This window comes from Falco biarmicus, chromosome 13, assembly GCF_023638135.1.
Source record: "Falco biarmicus isolate bFalBia1 chromosome 13, bFalBia1.pri, whole genome shotgun sequence".
NCBI classification, from domain to species: Eukaryota; Metazoa; Chordata; class Aves; order Falconiformes; family Falconidae; genus Falco; species Falco biarmicus.
In genome coordinates, this window is record NC_079300.1 from 2481375 (window position 1) to 2499205 (window position 17831).

A 17831-nucleotide genomic window follows, 5' to 3' on the forward strand; every position below is an offset into this window, starting at 1 on the left:
TGCCCACCAAGAAGGCAAAGAGCTCATTTTCCCTTTCTGTTTAACCAGTAACGCTAACAGTCCCCGCTCCCCAAGCCGGCACAGTTAAGCGGTACCGAATGGAGGGCAACTACCGCGAAGCCTCAGCAACGGGCTGTGCCGCGCCAGTGCTCAGCCGGTGCGGAGGGAAAGGTGACCCCGGGACGCCAGCGGCCGCGGCGGCCGCCCGCAGGCAGGGCAGCACTGCGGCCGGACACCCTCCCCGGCCGCGGTTTGTCGCCGCCTCCCCGTCCCGCTGACACCGCCCGCGGCTGCCCGGGCGCTGGCCGCTGGGGGCCGCCGCTCGGCCGGAGGCTCCCGTCCTGCCGGGGCAGAGGCCGGCTCAGCCGCGGGGGAAGGGACGCCGCCCGCCCCGCACACGCACGGGCGCTTTATTTTGCTGCCACCTACCGGAAAAACCGCAATTATTGTAAAAACCGCTCAGGCCGGGCCGGCGGCCCGAGCCGTGCGGCGGCGCCCACCCGCCAGGAGCTGAGGCGACGGCTGGGCCGGCTCCCTGCCGCGGACAGCACCGCTCCGAGCCGCGCCGGGCCAGACCCCGCGGCCTGCCCGGGCAAAGGGGTGCGGAGGGAGCGGGCCCGAGGGGCGCCGCGGGGCCGCACGACCGGGGCCGCCCCCGCTCCGCGCCGGTCCCCGCGCTGGGCCCCGGCCCGAGCCTTCCCGAGCGGGACCGCGCGGCGGCGCCAGTTGCCACGGCAACGGTGGCTCGCGGCGAGCCCCGCCCCTCTCGCTTACGTCAGAGCGGCGGCGGCCAGTGGCGGCGCTGCGAGGTGTCATGCGGGGGCGCGGGAGCCGCCGCGAGGGGCCGGCGGGGCTGGGGCGCTCACTCCGCCGCGGACCGCAGCCATGTTCGGCGGGCTGGGGCGCTGCTTCGAGGAGGACCCCTTCTTTCGGTGAGGGGCCGGGCCAGGCCCTCCGCAGCCCCGGGGCGCCGGGTCGGGCTGGCGGGCGGCGGCCCTGGGGCCCCAGCGCCGGGGGGGTGCGGGGGGTCGGCCCGGGCGGGTCTGAGGCGGCGGGGGGGCCGCCGCGCTCCCCGGCTGTCGCCTCAGCGGGTGCCGGCCCGGACGGAGCGCGCGTGTCCGGGGGGGCAGCGCCGGGGCGGGCCGCCGCGCTCCGCTAGGGACCCCAGGGCCGTGGCCGTCCGCAGTGCCCTCTAGAGCTGTGCAGGGGGTGAAACTGCCCGTGGGTGTTAAAGGCCGCGGTCTTGTCTCTTACCCCCCTCCTCAGTAACGCTTCGATCCTTACCGCCCATAGCGCGGTGGGGAGCTTAATCGTAATGTCATAGTGGTCTACCGAGAGGAAACCTTCACCTCCGCTGGTCTGAGTGTCTTCAGTTTGTTTTTTCTTGTTTCTTAAAAAGCGGATAGGTGCTGAATGTTACAGCTTTTCTGGATACTTTTTTTCCTTTGGCCACAGACTGTTCTGAATTCATGTCAGTGCACTAAAGCTAACGCCAGGTGTTCTTGCATTAAAACTTTGCAAACGCATGGATGAGATCAATAAAGGCAAGCTGTCTCCTCGTGCCGATTTCCTGAGCCGATGGTGACACTAGCGCAGCGGAGGCGTTTTCCATATGTTGAGCACAATGATAGTGCTTGGAGTAGATCATGTGTATGTACTTAGCTCTGAAATAAATTTCTCTTCTACCACTGGAACCTAAACCAAAGTAGTGTGCTGTGCAGGTGCTCCCCTGGCGTGCTGGGATAGCTGAAACTGCTGCAGGATCTAGCCTGGCCCCATTTCACGGCTTTTGCCAGAAACTGTAACCTGTAGTGCGTGAGAGTGGGATCTGAGAACTCGGAGGAGCCTAAATGATTTTAGTAAGACCGCATCTTTAGAAAAAACTATGTGGGGTTTAATTACAAGGAAAGATAAGGGGTAGTGCTGGTGGGTGGCTGAGGAACAGTAAGGCATCAGGCCTTGTGATACAGGTTTGTTGACTGTCTCTCTTAGTTACAGGGTTTTCTGGTTGGGGTTGTGTTTGTAGCTCTTAAAGAAGAATCGATTGCTTAGTTGCAAAAGCATGTTCCTAGCAGTGGGACAGTTTCTAGTTTTTAAAGCTGTGCAAGATGGATTAGTACCCTTGGTTTCTAGGAATATGCATGCTATTGTAACAACTCATCAGTTACATGCAGGATACGCTATGTAGAAAAATTCACTACGCAAATCCTCTGTGTGAAAGTAGAATAATAATGGAAATTAAGTTTTGTTTGTAGTTATTTGTAGCATGCTTTTGAAGTCTTGGTTGCTTTCCTCTTACTTATCAATTTGATTTATTAATTTTTTATTGTAGCCACCGATGCAGTTTAAAATTGTTGGGGGAAAAAGATTGTGGAAGATAGAGGGAGGGAGGCAGTGTATGTGAAATAGATGAGAGAGACTGATGTTGAGATTAATTTTCTTGGCACTGCCCTTGTAAATCTGTTTTGCGTATAGTTAAGGAAATGAGCTTATTACTTCAGATAAGATTAGCTTCCAAAATAGTGTAGTAATAGGCTTCTGTTGCCTCTTAAGGAGAGATTTTTGACTGCTGAACTGGAAATAGTGCCTGGTTTAGAAGAAAGGTCTCCATCTGTGAGCAGCTGTCCTGGGGAAGCACCAGTCAGTCAGCCAGCCAGCCAAAGTGCTGCTCAGGCCCAGCTGAGTTTCATCCCTAATAGCCTGGACAGGTGCAGAAGTTGTGTCTTCACTGCCAAGTGCAGTTGGCCTCTGTTTTTAATTCACCAATACACAGCTTTTGTTTTATTGTTCCAGGTGTTATCTCCAGTGTGGTTCTGCAACTTCAGGCTTACATAACTTCCTAAGAAAAAAAAAAAACCAAACCAAACAAAAACTAACATGAAGTACAATTTGCAAACATAATAAACTTATTTGATTATTCTAAGACACTGATTTTTCAACTGACCAGAAACATACATCGAAGGAGTAACATTGTATTTCAACCTGGACCATAGAGCCTTAAACTTTGGAGTTTAAGCCTGAATTGTGCAAGAACTTTCCAAGTGAGATGCATCTCAGTGAAAATTCTCACTTGCAAGTGCATTAGCAGCATCAGCCTTTTTAATGTCTCTTTCTCCATACAGTAGACATACTTGTTTGTGACTGTAACAGTCTCGGAGGCTGAACATTTTTATTTTCTTTATTGATCTCTGTAAACACCTGGATGTCAGGTGATCATCAGATTACCTACTTATTACACAAAATTTTGTTACTGCAGAGTAGTGGAACAACAAACGCATAAATTGTTTGTCTCCATTCAGAACTTAGTCTGGAAAATAACTTATGGTGCTTAACATGTGAGGGGCACAAATTCTTTGTGCAAAACCCTTCTAGAACCTCCTTTCTTTTTCCTCATCACTATTATGCTGTAATAGTGAAAAGTGTGCAAAAATCTTGTCCTTCTCATCAAATGTATCTATCTTTCCCCCCTAAAAAAGGTCATATTTTAAGTCAGATGTAATCAATGGTAATTAAACTAGGGTTCTACACTTACTGCTATCCTATAAAAACTATGATAGGAGCAAAGAACTTAAGATCTTGCATCCTCTATGGGAAAAGGTTTGACTTTTTTTAAAAAAACCCCACATATATATGATTATTTTTTTGTTTGTTTGTAAGGGTGACATGCTCCCTTTTGTAGTTATAGTTTGAGTTTCAGTCATCAGAGCTGTCAAAGTGGTAGGTTTAATTCCTTGGAAGCCTTTTCTTCCAGACAGATTCTCTGTTGATTTTCCATTGGTTTTGCCCTACTCCAGAGTATACAAAAATTGTAGTATTTTTTTCAAGGCTTGACAAAGCTAGATCTTTTCATGAATGGTTCTCTAAAATGTCCCTAGGGAACTGGGAGACTTCTGTTCCTAAATCTGTCACTCCACAGCATATATCTTGCTTCCCTGTCACTGACAGTAAGAAGCTGTATTTCTACATTGTGTCATAGATTTTTCATTAAAAAAACCCAAACAAACAACAAAACCTCACAGTTTTAGATGCAGGTATAAGTGTGTCAAACAGATGTAGCAGAGGGTAAGCAGCCAAGAGGAGTTGCCAGAGAAATTGAAATAAGGCAAAAAGGACAATTTCAGAAGGTATAAAGCATTGTTTTATATCAGATGAGATGTACTACAGTGTGTTATGCACACTAAACCAATTTTTCTTACCAACATTAAATATATGGAATCTTGTTTTGCTTATGATGTGTTGTTGAGTGCTTATTTTACGACTGTCCTTCTTCTTTTGAACTGGAAGGTAGCAGGGAGAAATTTTTTTATGTCTAAGTTACTGGTGGAATGAAGTTCATATTTTTTTGTGTTTTGAAAACCAAATCTAACTGAAGTGTGTGGTGCCAAAATAGATTTGATGGAAGTATGTATACACTGTGGTAGTGTTTGCGTGCTTCCCTCATCTTGGATTCAGCAGCATTTTTTCCGTCTGTTCTTCATCCTGTGAAAAGTGAGGGGACACTTGCTGTGCGAGCTGCTTATCACATTAGGACTGAAGTTAAAGCTAGCAGTCATGTGAGTGGGGCAGATTAGTGTCTGCTTAATGACAATGGTAAAACTAATTCTAAACTATAAGGGTCTATTTGCACTGGAAGAGTTAAGTATGTATGTAACTTAAAAGGATAATGTGCTAAACAAAAAGCCTTGTCTGAAAATTAATCCAGTGTTATATTTGGAACTTTATTTTTTTGAATTGAAAAGGAAAAAAACCAACCAAACCAACAACCTATATGTAACTTTGGCACAAGAAGAGAGTACAAAGTGAAGAGATGAAAGCGGCTATGTGGCATGGAAACTAGTTTTCATGGGACTGGAGAGACGAGGTGGGAAGAATAAAAAAACTGTTCAGGAGGCCTTAAAGAGATGATTGGGCTTTGAAGAAGTCAGAGGAACGATCTGAGGCTTCTCTTCATAGAGGCATGAGATGTGACAGGAAAGGTTGTGGCGTTCTGGAGAGAATGAGGGTGTGAGGTGTCTGGGGAGTGCCAGGAAATTGATAGGAAGGAAGATGAGGTGCTTCTAAGTAAACATACCTTGGAAATGACTGTTAAATGTTAATAAAGTGACTTTCAGCGCAATAGCAAAGGGGAAATTAGAATGGAGATGAAGGGAGGAGGAAATGAAGCATGTTTTTTGTATGAAGTAGTAATTTGTAGCCTTGGACCACAGGCAACAGTACTGATCATATATTGTGCTTCTGACAAAATCCTGTTTTGCTCCTCCTCTGGCCTCAGTTACAAATACTTAATTCTTGTTTAAATTAGAGAATGCAAAGAATGAAGTGAGTAGTAATGGAGAGCACCTTGAGCAATGTTTTACCTGCAAGCCAAGCTTTGGGAAGAAAGAGGGGGAAAACTTAACAGGAAAGCAAAAAGCCAGTAGGAATATTTCTTCCTAAGCAGAGAAAAGGAATGTGGGAACATGATTTGTGGAGGGGAAGGAAAAGGAAGGCAAAGATGCAATAGCGAGTCACTAAAGTAAAGGCAATGGAGCTGGCTTGAGTTCAGAGGACAGTGTGCATTATTGAGCATGTGGGTCAAGGAGGATGAAAAGTTATCTTGCTGGCTGCTCCCACTCAAATTTGAGGGATGAGGGGGGGAACATAGTAGGACATGATGACATTCTGTGAGTGGTACCATGCTAAGCTGTGGAAGATGAAAGTGAAAAAAGGAGAGGAAAAAGAAAGAATTCCTTTAACATCAGGGGTTGGAGGTAGAAGTAGTGACAAAAAAAAAAAAGGTCAATTTTATAGTTTCTGGCAGATAATAAATGCAGGCTGGAGTGAAAGGTGGCTGTAAAGGACGGAATCTTTTTGGAAAAGATGAGGAAAGAGAAAAAGCAATACAGGCACCCAAGACCAGAGGAAAGCGATGAAGGTAGCTGAGAAGACAAAAGACCCTAAACACCCAACCAACTTGAGAGGTGGGAAGAAAAGTGAAAGAAGTGAGAGTTTGTGAGGAACAGAAGATTGCCCAGTTGGGTGCTATTAAATAATATTAATAAAGAACTGTATGGAATGATTTAAAAATTGAGTTTTAAAAATTTCAGAGCCATTTTGCATAGCTTGGAATAAACACCAATGACTTCCTATGCAAAATATCTCTTTTTCAGTGATCCTTTTGTTGCACACCATGAATATATGCGGCAGATGATGAGAGGCTTTTCTGATCCTTTTGGACGAGATCCATTTCTCAGTATAACAGATGGTGGGGAGAGAACAGTAGATCGAAGAGCACGCCAGGACTCTCAGGTTGCTCTAAGAGGAAATCGCAGAGTAAGTATTTTCTTAATCTCTAGGGATTGCTACATGGAATTTACATTTACTGGTAATACAGTTGGCTTCACATTTCCATTTCTGTTAGATTTGGTCCAGCGGAAACGCAGGTCTGGCTGGGTTATTGCAACCTTGGGCAGATTGTTTTGTTGCTGAGTTAAATGTAAATAATGTCTCTCTTGGTTCCTTAATGGCCTATGACTTAACACTGACAAGCTTCTGTTAGGACTAATAACAAAACCTGTATGTTATTGAACATTGAATATGCAATATTTAATGAAACAAACTAAACATATTTATCAAATGTTTGGTTTAATAAATATTATGTATTAAATGTTTCTGTTGCAGAAAGGCATTAAAAATGCCCAATGACAGCCTTCTGTGAATGCTTATTTCCCTTTCATGCCAACTTAACTTAAAAAGGGACCTTGATGTATTTATGCCTTCACTCTGCATTTTAGTACCTTGTGTCTAGTTATTAGCTTGATTTAACACAAACTTGTGGTTCAGCCACCTAAGCAGTATCTACACAGGTATTTTAAACCCTGCTTCAACTTGGCAACTGTGAATAAATGCTTAATATTCTTTATTTGGTCTGATTCTTAATGCTTCCTCTAGATATAAGACTAAGAATTAAAGATCAGGGAAGTTGATAGGAAACCTAGTATTTCTGTAAATTACCACCTGAAACTGAGAAGTTGACAGTAATCTATGTTTTACGTAAAGTATCTTTCCAACTTTCTCGGCCTGTGGGACGATTATATCTTATACTTCTGTAGCTAAGCCTTATCTAATTGCTGTATTTAGAAAGGATATACATTTCAGGTTTGTTCCTTTCCTTCCACCAGGCTAAATATTTTGCAGCTGAATGATTTCTTACTTTAATGAATCACATTTGATTTTAAAAACAGTTGAAAGACAAGACAGATTACAGGGGCTTGTGGAACTCAGCCAAATTTGGTGGTGGTTGTTCAAACCTAGATAGTTAGAGCTTAATAAACACAGCTGAAACACAGACTATCACCTACAAGTCAAAAGGGTAACTGTCAGATTCTTTCCTCTGTGCTCATACATTGCCAGTTAGTTTCAAATATAGATGCTGCTGGATCTAATTAGGGCTTGATCTTTCCTCTGCTGAAGCAGATTCTTAGGCCTTGGTTCAGTAGATGCCTAAAACCAGATCAGACTTTTTCCTTTAAAAAAAAGAATGTCAAACCTTATCCTAATAGCTTAGGGGTTTATGTCCCTTGTTGTTGGCGGTGGGGGATAAATGTGAGGCATGGAAAACATTTATCTGTGGTTACAGAAAGAAGTTAAAGGCACAAGAGTGCTGTGTTATTTTGATAAGCACAAAAGAATTCCACACATGCTAAAAACTTTCCAGTATCTTTTCATGTTCCTCATGTTTCACCTAAGAGTTGTCAGATGTCACAGAAGACTTGGCACTGAGTACTTGAGCCTTGTTGTGGTCTCAAACTGTGTTGACTGGTTTCCCTCCAGAAATGATTCAAACACTTGAAATAATCATCTTTTCCTACATAAAAATATAATTGTCTTCACTGCCATGTAAAATATACTTTCTTAAAATGACCCATACTGATTACTGATACTGTAATTCTATGTTTAAGCAAACTAGCATGCCTAAAACTGCTTTAGGAGGAGCAGAATGTGTCAATAATAGCGTTCAAATTTGGAAATGCTTTTCCTTTCTCAATCAGGTTTGCAGCATCAGGTTTTAGCCTCTTGGAGGGAGGGGAGGAGGAGGAAAGAATATGAGCAGGAGGAATGGAGTAAAACATCTTAAGGGATACTGTCATTTGGTTTTGTTTGGGTATCTGGTATTTCTGAGGATATCCTTTTGCGCTTGGTATATACAGAAAAAATATATTAAGCTGTTTTCTGTCACTACATATTAGAACTGCAATCTGAAAGAGTTCATGAAAGTATTCAAGAATTGGCTAATTCTTTCCTTTTGTACTTAAAACTACTGAAAAGTGTTTGGTAATTCTGTCTAACCAGTCTTTCTTTAGGTAGGCTTTTATATAACTCTCCAATCTTAGTTTCCTGGAAACATCAATGTGTTTTCTAGCATCTCATTGCCCTGTCTTATAGGGATATTCAATATCAGTTGGTCTAACAGGAACTGTATTTGTGGTGTTTATAGCCACATCTATTTATATGACTGCAGAAGAATATAATTTGCTCATGGGGATTTGTCTTCGGGTGATTCTGTATATGATGATAGATTTACCTAGAACTTCTTTGCAGTGACCTCTAAAACTGCTGACAAGTTAGACTTGATTTTTTTGTCGTGAGGGATGTGTGGATATTTTAAAGAAATACCTTTATACTTGTAATACATAAAGAGTGCTTGTGAACAGGTCAGCTGCATCACTTAATTTTTTAAGCTCTAAAATTGGATGCCAACCTTCTGAAATTTAATTACATAAATTTACATTAAGGGGACTATTGATTTGTTGATTTTAATCAACTTTCGGTGATGGGCTTCTATTGCATGACTAGAATGAAGTGTTTTCAGAGAAGTGGGTGATGTCTGAAGCACTGTCATGTTTTACATGATTTTAGTACAAAGGTTGCTATGGTATACAAATGTTTCTCAACTTCTAGCTTTAAGTGCTTCTAGTACATACATATGAATATGACTTATTAAATGTGATGACAGCTATCATTTTCCAATATCGTTAGTATAAATATATTGCTTCTATATACCCAGAGACTACTTCATATTATACGGTCATAGCACGCTATAAATTACCAAGGTCCTCTTGAGTGACTGTTTTTATTTGATCGGAAATATTTAATATCACCTGCTGTATATGAAAGCACACTGTGTAAGTGCTGTATATGCAAGTTACTTCTGCTGTGTCTGATAATGAGTATAACAACTAAAAGATGCTGGTACTTTTTCTTCCAGGCAACAAGCTGCTCCCTTATGCCCTTTGCAGGCTTTGGTATAGTGGTTAGTATCCCAGGAGCAATAACCGTGTAGCTCTTGCTAGTATGTGTATACTGTCTGCATAACTAACGCATGGTCAAAGTCTAGTCTCAGTGTGCCTGCAAACTGCTTTTGTTGGTGTTTAGACATATGGAACAATATTATTCAAGAAAGATATCCCCCCCTTTAATAAACAAAAATGCTGGGATAGACTAAGTATGCTGATCTCAAGATTGGAGAAGTTACTACTGAGCAGCTGGCTTTTCTACTTGGCAAAGTATCTATTGGTGCTTGATCTCTGATGGAAATGAATGAAATAATACCTGGAGAGAGAATCCAAATTTGGGTGCTCCCTGCAGATGGACACTACCGGCTTGGAGTGTTTGTGGGTGTAATACCAGCAAGACCTGTAACGCTGGTCACAGCTGAGACACGCCAACTTCTGGAGACAGTTTCCACTGGAACTTGGAATAGTTGGGGGGTGGTGTCTGGAATATCTTGTAAAAAATTGTAAAAAGTGCCTGAGGGAAACAAAACTTATTGTTATGACCCTCGTGGAGCTTTTTGCTTCCTTTGGAAGGCTTTAGAGAGTCCTCAGATCGAAAACCAGTAGCTTAAGAGAGTGGCTCTCACAGAGCAGATAAAAATAAGCATGGGTCGTCTTGAATTTTCAGGTCTAAAAGTGTTACTTATTTAATCATCTTTTGCAGTTGCGTGAGTTGGCAACTTGCTGTATGCAGAAAGTGTTTTAGCTAATCAAAGTTCTTTTGCTATTAACTGCACAGGCTATGGTTTTACTCCCCCCACCCCAGTGTATGGTATGTAATTCCATAGGTACAGCTGATTACTATGTAATGGCATAGGTCATTGCCCAGATTCAAGCTGAAGGCAGTTTTCTGGAGTTACTGACACTTTAAATCATTTGATCCTCTAAATTGTCTGTAGTTGTTGCCCAGAGATTTTGATATCCCTTAAGGATTCAGATTTCTTGCTACTCAAGAAAGAAACTGAAGATCTTCTATACCTGAATTTTACTGTTTTTTGTGCTTAAACTGCAGATTTTATTTTTAAACTTGTAAATACATAGCTATTTAAATGAATTTACTTAAATTTAATTCTATATATTTCCCATAGTTGGAGGAACATGGGTTGTTTGCTATTCTAACTAGCATCCTGGTGTTTCATCGCACCTCAGTTGTGTGAAGGGCTACTCTGTGCAGCCTGGCAGCCTGCCTCTTGCCAAAGCTGCTGGGTTTTGCAGAGCCCCTGGGAGCTGTTTTCCTTTCTTTTCTTAAGGCCTCACGTGGACCGGAGTGTGGTGCTGGCACAGTGGCTCTCCTGGGAAGCAGCTAGGCATGCCTGTGTCCAGAAGCCCACCAGCCACCAAGTTTGCTCTCAACCATCATACTCCAGCCAGAGCTGCTTGTCTTGGAAACCAGGCAGCCCCATAGGGAGTTTGAAGAGGTCCTAAGGAAAAGCTCTTAGCAAGAGAGGAAAAGCATGGTGAAAATCATCTTTATCATCACCACCTGCTGCACTGGAGAGGAGCCCAGAGAAGGATGCTCATTTGGGACAGCATTGCTATCTTCCCAGATGGTCACTTAGGATCCTGAGTTCACCCTTTCTCTACTTCATCTCCCTGTATTTATTTTTTTATTATTTCTTTGGGGTTTTTTCTTCCAAAGTTAGCTTTCATCAGTATGCCATCAGTATCTGTCTTTTGTGCAACACCACTGGATCTCCTGCTTTCATGTAGAAATAACAAATGAATGTTTTGTTTAATACCTCTATAGTGTCAAGTAATTAAGCTGCTGTTAAAATACCAAGTTATGGTTTTCCGATTTTTCTACACTGTCTTTTTATGAGTAATGTACACTACTTTTGCAGAGGAACACCTGTGTCTGCTGGGATGCATTTTCAGTGTGATTCCTTATGCATTAAGGGATTTGCGTAAGAGAGATAAGTTATCTTCAATAGATTACAAGGCATGGAGGGTCACACACTATTTTACAGAAGAAGCTGGTTAGGTTAGAAGGTATATGAAAATATTTCTTGTAAACTGGCCACAATATGAGCTTATTTTGACGTGTGAGAGTAAAATCTTTCACTTCTGTCCTTCTAGTCTCTCCAACTTAACCAAGCTCCCCGTGCTAGCTTGCAATTTTCCGTTTGAAAAGATGCGTTTTGGCTTGTCTATGTCTATGAATTGCAATCTGTGGAAGAAAACCTTTTTGATGGTCTGGTTTGCATTAAAAAATGCATGTAGAAAAAAAGCTTCAGAACCTGAGGAGTCAGAAGACTGTCTTAATTTTGATGTCTTTTCTTTTAGCAGGATGCAGATTTTGGGGAGCCTTTTTTTGCAATGGACAGGATGATGTCAAATATGAGAAACAGTATGCTGGAAATGCAAAGAAAATTTGTAAGTGAAGTTGTTAAAAATTTGTTCTAAAATTAACTGTATTGGAGAATTACAGTTGTTTAAAATACTACTCGGAAAGTCCTGCCAAGGAAAAGGTTACTAGTCTCAAGCAGATAGCAAGAACTTTTTTGGCTTTTTTCCTCAGACTGTATGATGGTTATAATTCTCTGTGCTGTCACTGATTATTTGCTAACAACCGTGCTTTAAATACATGCTTGATTCTCTAGGGGTTAGAACTGCTGTAACTTATCTGGTCTCTGGCTCTTGCCAGAGCTGACACCTTAAGTGAAGGAGCAGTTTAAAGTGTTACTGTACACTTTAAAACAACAAAACCACAAACACCTAAATGGCACCCTGCATATAGGCTTTCTTCTGATTTTATTTTCAGTCCTGCTTCTTTCTTCACAGTCTTTGAAGATAAAACCGATACACTCAGCAACACTCAATAGGTATTTACTGTGTTTTACTGGCCTTGTAAAATGGCTTGTAACCATTGTTGCTCAAGTCCTAGTTCACCTGAACTCTTTACACACCTTATTATATACCATATGTGGCAAGACAGGACTGCTGTTACAGGTTGTATCTTCATTACTGAACCAAACTGTGCCAGGGAAAACCTTTGAACAGTTTACTTATTGCTGCCCATGCTTTTTATTTGTTGTCACGTTCCCTGGCATGGGGAGGCCTGTGGCCAGACAAGGCTAGGACAAGAGCGAGTGCTTATCAAATGCCAAGGTCCCTTTCCAACAGGCCATACTTATGGTGCTGGGACTGTGGGTTAGTTTTTCAGGGGGGTATTCTTTTTTGTAATAAGATGGTTTCAGAATGTGCTTACCTATTATCCACAAGTTTTAACTTTTAGTAACAAAAGAAGTTTACATTGTTTGTAGGATGACCTGACCATCCATCCAGGTGCACACACATTCAGCTCCTCCTCTGTGATGACATACTCCAAAATAGGGGATGAACCACCAAAAGTTTTCCAAGCTTCAGCTCAGACACGCACAGCTCCAGGAGGTGTAAGTAGTCCTGAGACGCAGCAAAAAGGTGGTATGTAATTATCAGAATTGAAGTTCATCTATACCAAACCACAGTTTTCTTCAGGTTCTTTTTACTAGAGACAGTTAACTCTTATAATTTTGTAAAATATATGCCTGTTTAAATACTGTTCTAGATTAAAGGCTTCTTTAGCTAAGCACAGTTTTCTTCCTTGTAATTTGTATGTTTCTAAGTAAACATCTAAATGAATTGTACGCCTATCAAACACTGAAAAACTGAGTGCTGGAACAGGTGATTCTTCAAGGCAGTCTCCAATGGCTTGGCTATAATTAATCCTCTTGTACATTTAAAATTCTGTCTAAAATATAAGATAGCAAGAGGTAGTCTGTTTATGCAAAACATGGGTTCAGATAGTCCCCTTTACTCAAGCACTTTTAAATGCTTACGTAACGTTTCAGATGAAGATGCCCTTTCATTGACTTCCTTGCAGCTGTTGCATCTAATTCTGCTAAGAAATTTGAATTTGAATTTGAACCCTGAAGCAAGGTTCATGAAAGACTATATGTGAGCAGTAAAGGCCGTTGAGCATGATTGGCTGTGGGATGTGTTCAAGCTCAAGCAGACACTTAGTTATCAAAAAGATTCTAATAATATACCTATGAACACAGTGATAAGTGGTTGCCTGGGTTTCAAGCCAGTCAACATGACAACTTAGTAATTAGTTGTCCCTTCATGCTGAGAATATTGGCATCGGCTGTTACTCATTCTGTTGTCAAGGAGAATGTTAAAGACTTGTCTGTGTGTAGTATATTTAGACTAAGCTCCCCCACCCCCCAACAACAATTAATATCCAGTATGTATGTTACTTAAGAAACTTTAGGTGTTCTTGCTTAATCTTCCTGTCTGTTAAGGAAAAAAAAATAGACTTGATTTGTGCTTTGCTGATGTATTTTCAGCCAACACAGTAAAGGAGACAATTGGAAAAGCCTGTAAAACCTAACTTTTTCAAAAGAAAGATATAAAACCTTTGGGGAAGGAAGTTGGATTTTTTAAAAACTTTTTTTTTGGTTAGAAGGACACTTATTTCTCTTCGTTGTACAGGTTAAGGAGACAAGAAAAGCACTCAAGGATTCTGAAAGTGGACTGGAAAAAATGGCTATTGGTCATCATATTCATGATCGTGCTCATGTCATTAAAAAGTCAAAGAACAGCAAGACCGGTGATGAAGAAATGAACCAAGAATTCATCAACCTGGATGAAAGTATGTCTTTTTATGCAGTTCTCTAATGGGCTTTACGCTGTTCTTTCATACACCAATTTTGAATTTCCAGCTTGAGACTTCTTAAAAGGGACTGTCTTTCAGACAGTCTGAAAGTCTGCAAATCAGGTTTCCTTAGTTGATAGAAATTTGGACAACCTAAATTAACCGGTTACAACTTGAAAATGTTGTATTCTAGTGCAGCTGGTATTGTTTGCTTGCACAACAGCTGTTCATATTTGAAAATACTTTTAATGATATTTTATGGTTTCAAGCAAGCTCTTTACAGAATTGTACTATTTGTTGTGTGTGTTTGTGGCTAATATACATATTTAAGGGATGTGTGGTTAAAATGTGTGTATACTTTTACAAACCAGTGACTTTCAGGGTTTTTTACTTTTATCTTCCAAACACAATCTTACTGGCAGTTGTCTTTTACAGATCCCCTAGAAGTAGTTTGCAGGCCATGCGGAGAATAATGGACCACAAATTTAAAAAACCACTGTTCTAACCCCCCCCTGATTTTCGTTACATGTTTTCTCCTATCTTGTTTGCATTTATTAAAAGTAAAAAGTAAACTTTAACTGCCTTTCAGCTGAGGCCCAGACCTTTGATGAAGAGTGGCAGAAACAGATTATGAAGTTCAAGCCATCTAGAGCTAGGTATACTTTAGAAGCTCCAAAATACAGAAGTATTCACCACATACCCAAAGAGGATGGATTAAGAAGGTAAAAAGTTTCCTATCAGCATAACAAAATACTAGCAGCAGAATGAAAACTCAATTCTGAAGCAATCTGTTCATAAACCAACAATGCTTATTGGCAATCTGCGTAGAAATAGTATGTTTTATTCCCCCGTTTCTCATGATGCCACAATAAACAGTGTAAGGCAGTATTTTGTTAACCAAGTTTTGAAGAGGTTTGGTATTTTGACTCTGAAAATAGTGAATTAATAGGCTAAAACAGTGAGTGTTTTTTCTAGAGAAATATGCCAGTGCTCTTAGCTCAGCTATGTACAAATGTTGTAGCTGCCCCCCAGCCATGAAACTGTTAGTTGTATTAAGGTATAATCCTTATTGAGGGCTAGGTTGATCCGTTCTCTTGGGTGAACAAACAAAAGACTCCATCCATATAGTTGGAGATGGAAACACCCCTCTCTTGAGGGTTAGATTTCAAATGAGACCTCACCTAATCTTAAAATCAGGAAGTCTGTGTAGGAATGAGGACTTTATCCGTAAATAGAGGAGCTCCCCTCCATAGGCTGCATTCTGCCAAGCTACAGGTTTTCTACCTCTTCCATTTGACATGGTGTCACAGGGTAAGTTGTGATGCCTTTATCAGTTGCATGTTTGGTAGAGAATGCTACGGAACGGAAACCTCTTCTGTAAACTACATGGAGCACTTCCCCTCCAGCACCTCTTCAGTTCTAGAGGCTAGTTACAGAGGCTACTTTACCTTCAATTTCAGTTTTCAGGCTATGCGATTTTCTTTTTACTCATTCAGTGTGCAAGATGAGGAAACAGTCCAACTCTGTGGTGGTAACAGTGGAAGTAGTTCTGGAGGGAGAGTCCAATCTGTCTTACAAATAAACTGTACCTTTGCATAAGTAATTAACAGAATGTATATTACCCATATCATATGGTGGTTGTGACTTTTTTGTTGCTGTTTTATTTCAGAGAGAAACCACTTGCAATTACAAGTTCCAGGGAGCCCAGAGTTTCTTTTGAGAATCTCAATGTGAAAGGAACGCATGTCCCCATCAAAAGCAGCAAAAAATAAATTTATTCCATTCTCCATCTGAATGGAGTTTCTTCAGGAAGATAATGGTGCTGCATTGCTTATGTTCATATAAGTATACACGTATATATGACCAATTTCTGTTTTTTGTTTTAGTAAGCATTAGTGTGCCTTGCTACTCTGATTGTTTGACAACTGAATGTTCTTTAAAACTACTAGTTTTACTAGTTTCAGTAAATTAAAAACCCCACAACTTTCCACTTAAAAGCACTTTAATCGATTATCACTGATTCTGTTTTAAAAAAAAAAAAGGTTTGATTTGCAAGATTTTTCTGCTACAGCTGCACCAGTCCCACTTTATTAAGCCTGGTAATGGAACTAATTTTTCCCACACTCAAAAACTTGCACAGAATATAAATTCTCTTTTTTATTTTGTGTGGCTGAAATATTATTAATTTTCTAGGTGATACAGGAATTAATAGCTATTTGAATACACTGTAGCCACTCTATATCTTTTTCTTTAAAACCATGCTGTAAATTGTTACAGAAACCCCAGATTCACCTTGATTTAACATGAGGAAAAGTGAGAGGAAATACTAAAATGAAAAATATTTTTAGTTTTAGTTTACCAGTGTTCTTATGTTCATAGGCTGTGCTTGCATCTCTTATTTTCTGTGCCTCAACTGTCAACTTTGTATTTTTCATCCTTTGTGTATTTCCTTTGGAGGTGGCCCATTATTTTTCATTCTTGGAGGTCCTCTGTAGTAGCTCTTAATTATTCTGTAGTAATACCAGTGTCCTAAAACTCAGCTGTAACTATTAGTTATTAATCAGAAAAATATGTGGGAGAAATGGGTTGAGTAGGCAGTAGTTAACTGGATAATGAATGATTACACCATTTCTGCTCTAAAAAGCTAAAAGAGCCCTGCATACAGGAGAACACTTCCCCGTCAGCTGAGATGAGACGAGATGGTGTTTCTATTCTTTAGTGTCCTGTTTTAGTGAATGTAGAATGATCCTAAATCTAACACTTGATCTCCCTTGATGTTGTTGTTAGTTTGGTTAAAGAGTCTTATGTTCTAGAGAAAAGCCAACTGTGCGGCTGAAAACAGGAGAGCTCTTTGTACTACAGCTGCGCCTAGGCTGTTTTGTTACACAGACTTGATCCCTATGTTGTAGCGTAAATAACTTCTGTAGGCTATAACATTACAGCATTAGCATATATTTCACGGCTAAAACATTATAGCATAGCCCTAAAAAAGGCACTATTTATATGATAAAAGAATAGGTTTAGTAAGATTAATATTTGTTTTGCCAAAAAGAAAATGGCCTTTAAATCATATTTAAGCTCTCTGCAAATTCCCCAGATTATTTAATTCTATGTTTATTAATGTGCAGAAATAATCAGAAGTACTTTTGTTGAACTCTGACTCACAAGGGGAAGGCAATTGTTTATTTGCTTCTTTAATGCAATGGTCTCTTCCTATTATTAGAGCAAATACTAATGGCAGTAAGTGTAAGTGTCTGGTAGGGGGTTGGCAACCTCTGACAGGGGGAACAGGCTGAAACCGTGATACTGGAGTTGTGCTTGCCAGAACCCTGGCTGTGAGGGATGCTTTTACTCTCCTTAAAAAGCAAAAGTACAACAAAAAAAGAACAAGCCTGATCTTCCATACACTGAAGGCAACTTTGATTTTTGCAGTTAATGTCATTAAGCATATAAGGTATTTTCCAGGAATGTCACTTAAATTTCCCAGTAATAAATGGCAGAAAAGTTTTTCATGTTGTAACTTCAGATAAATCTGAGGGATGCTATTTAACAGAAAATAGTATTCATCTGACAACTTAAAAATTCTTGTCTATGCTTTACAAAGATTAAAAAGATACATGCATGTAATCAGTAATCCAATACTTTGGTTTTAAAATTATAGTGGGAAGAGGCTAATATTCATTAGATTATGCAAAACAATATTCTAAAATGTCATCCAGAAGAAGCTGTTCTGTGTAGAAACATCTGAAACTGTAATTCTTTAATAAAGTTATTTATTATTTATGGATTTTGTTTGGCTTACTCTCACCACAACATGCCCTGTGCATTGTTTATTTTGGGCCACTTTGGTGTAACATATTACAGTGTTTCAGTAACAAGGC

At 40.7% G+C, this 17831-nt stretch overlaps 1 protein-coding gene across 3 annotated transcripts; it reads left to right on the forward strand.

Annotated features, from left to right (window-relative positions):
• Window positions 1-803: 803 nt before the first annotated feature.
• On the forward strand, window positions 804-17737 carry MLF1 (myeloid leukemia factor 1). Of its 3 annotated transcripts, none has more exons than XM_056358813.1 (7): window positions 804-932; window positions 6150-6312; window positions 11598-11687; window positions 12578-12706; window positions 13788-13947; window positions 14540-14672; window positions 15620-17737. In XM_056358813.1, exons 1-7 carry the CDS (start codon window positions 886-888, stop codon window positions 15720-15722), a joined length of 825 nt encoding a protein of 274 aa, XP_056214788.1. In that variant the 5' UTR covers window positions 804-885; the 3' UTR covers window positions 15723-17737. The 3 variants fall into 3 exon arrangements, with proteins under 3 accessions (XP_056214788.1, XP_056214790.1, XP_056214789.1); XM_056358815.1 differs by lacking the exon at window positions 804-932 and adding an exon at window positions 1627-1650; XM_056358814.1 differs by lacking the exon at window positions 804-932 and having other exon boundaries at window positions 11601-11687.
• The last annotated feature ends 94 nt before the right edge of the window (window positions 17738-17831 follow it).

Coding starts and splice junctions, on each gene's coding strand:
- MLF1 (XM_056358813.1), top strand. CDS start 886: ATGTTCGGCGGGCTGGGGCGCTGCTTCGAGGAGGACCCCTTCTTTCG. Junction 12,707..13,787: donor CACGCACAGCTCCAGGAGGT/GTAAGTAGTCCT, acceptor TTCGTTGTACAG/GTTAAGGAGACAAGAAAAGC. Junction 13,948..14,539: donor ATTCATCAACCTGGATGAAA/GTATGTCTTTTT, acceptor ACTGCCTTTCAG/CTGAGGCCCAGACCTTTGAT.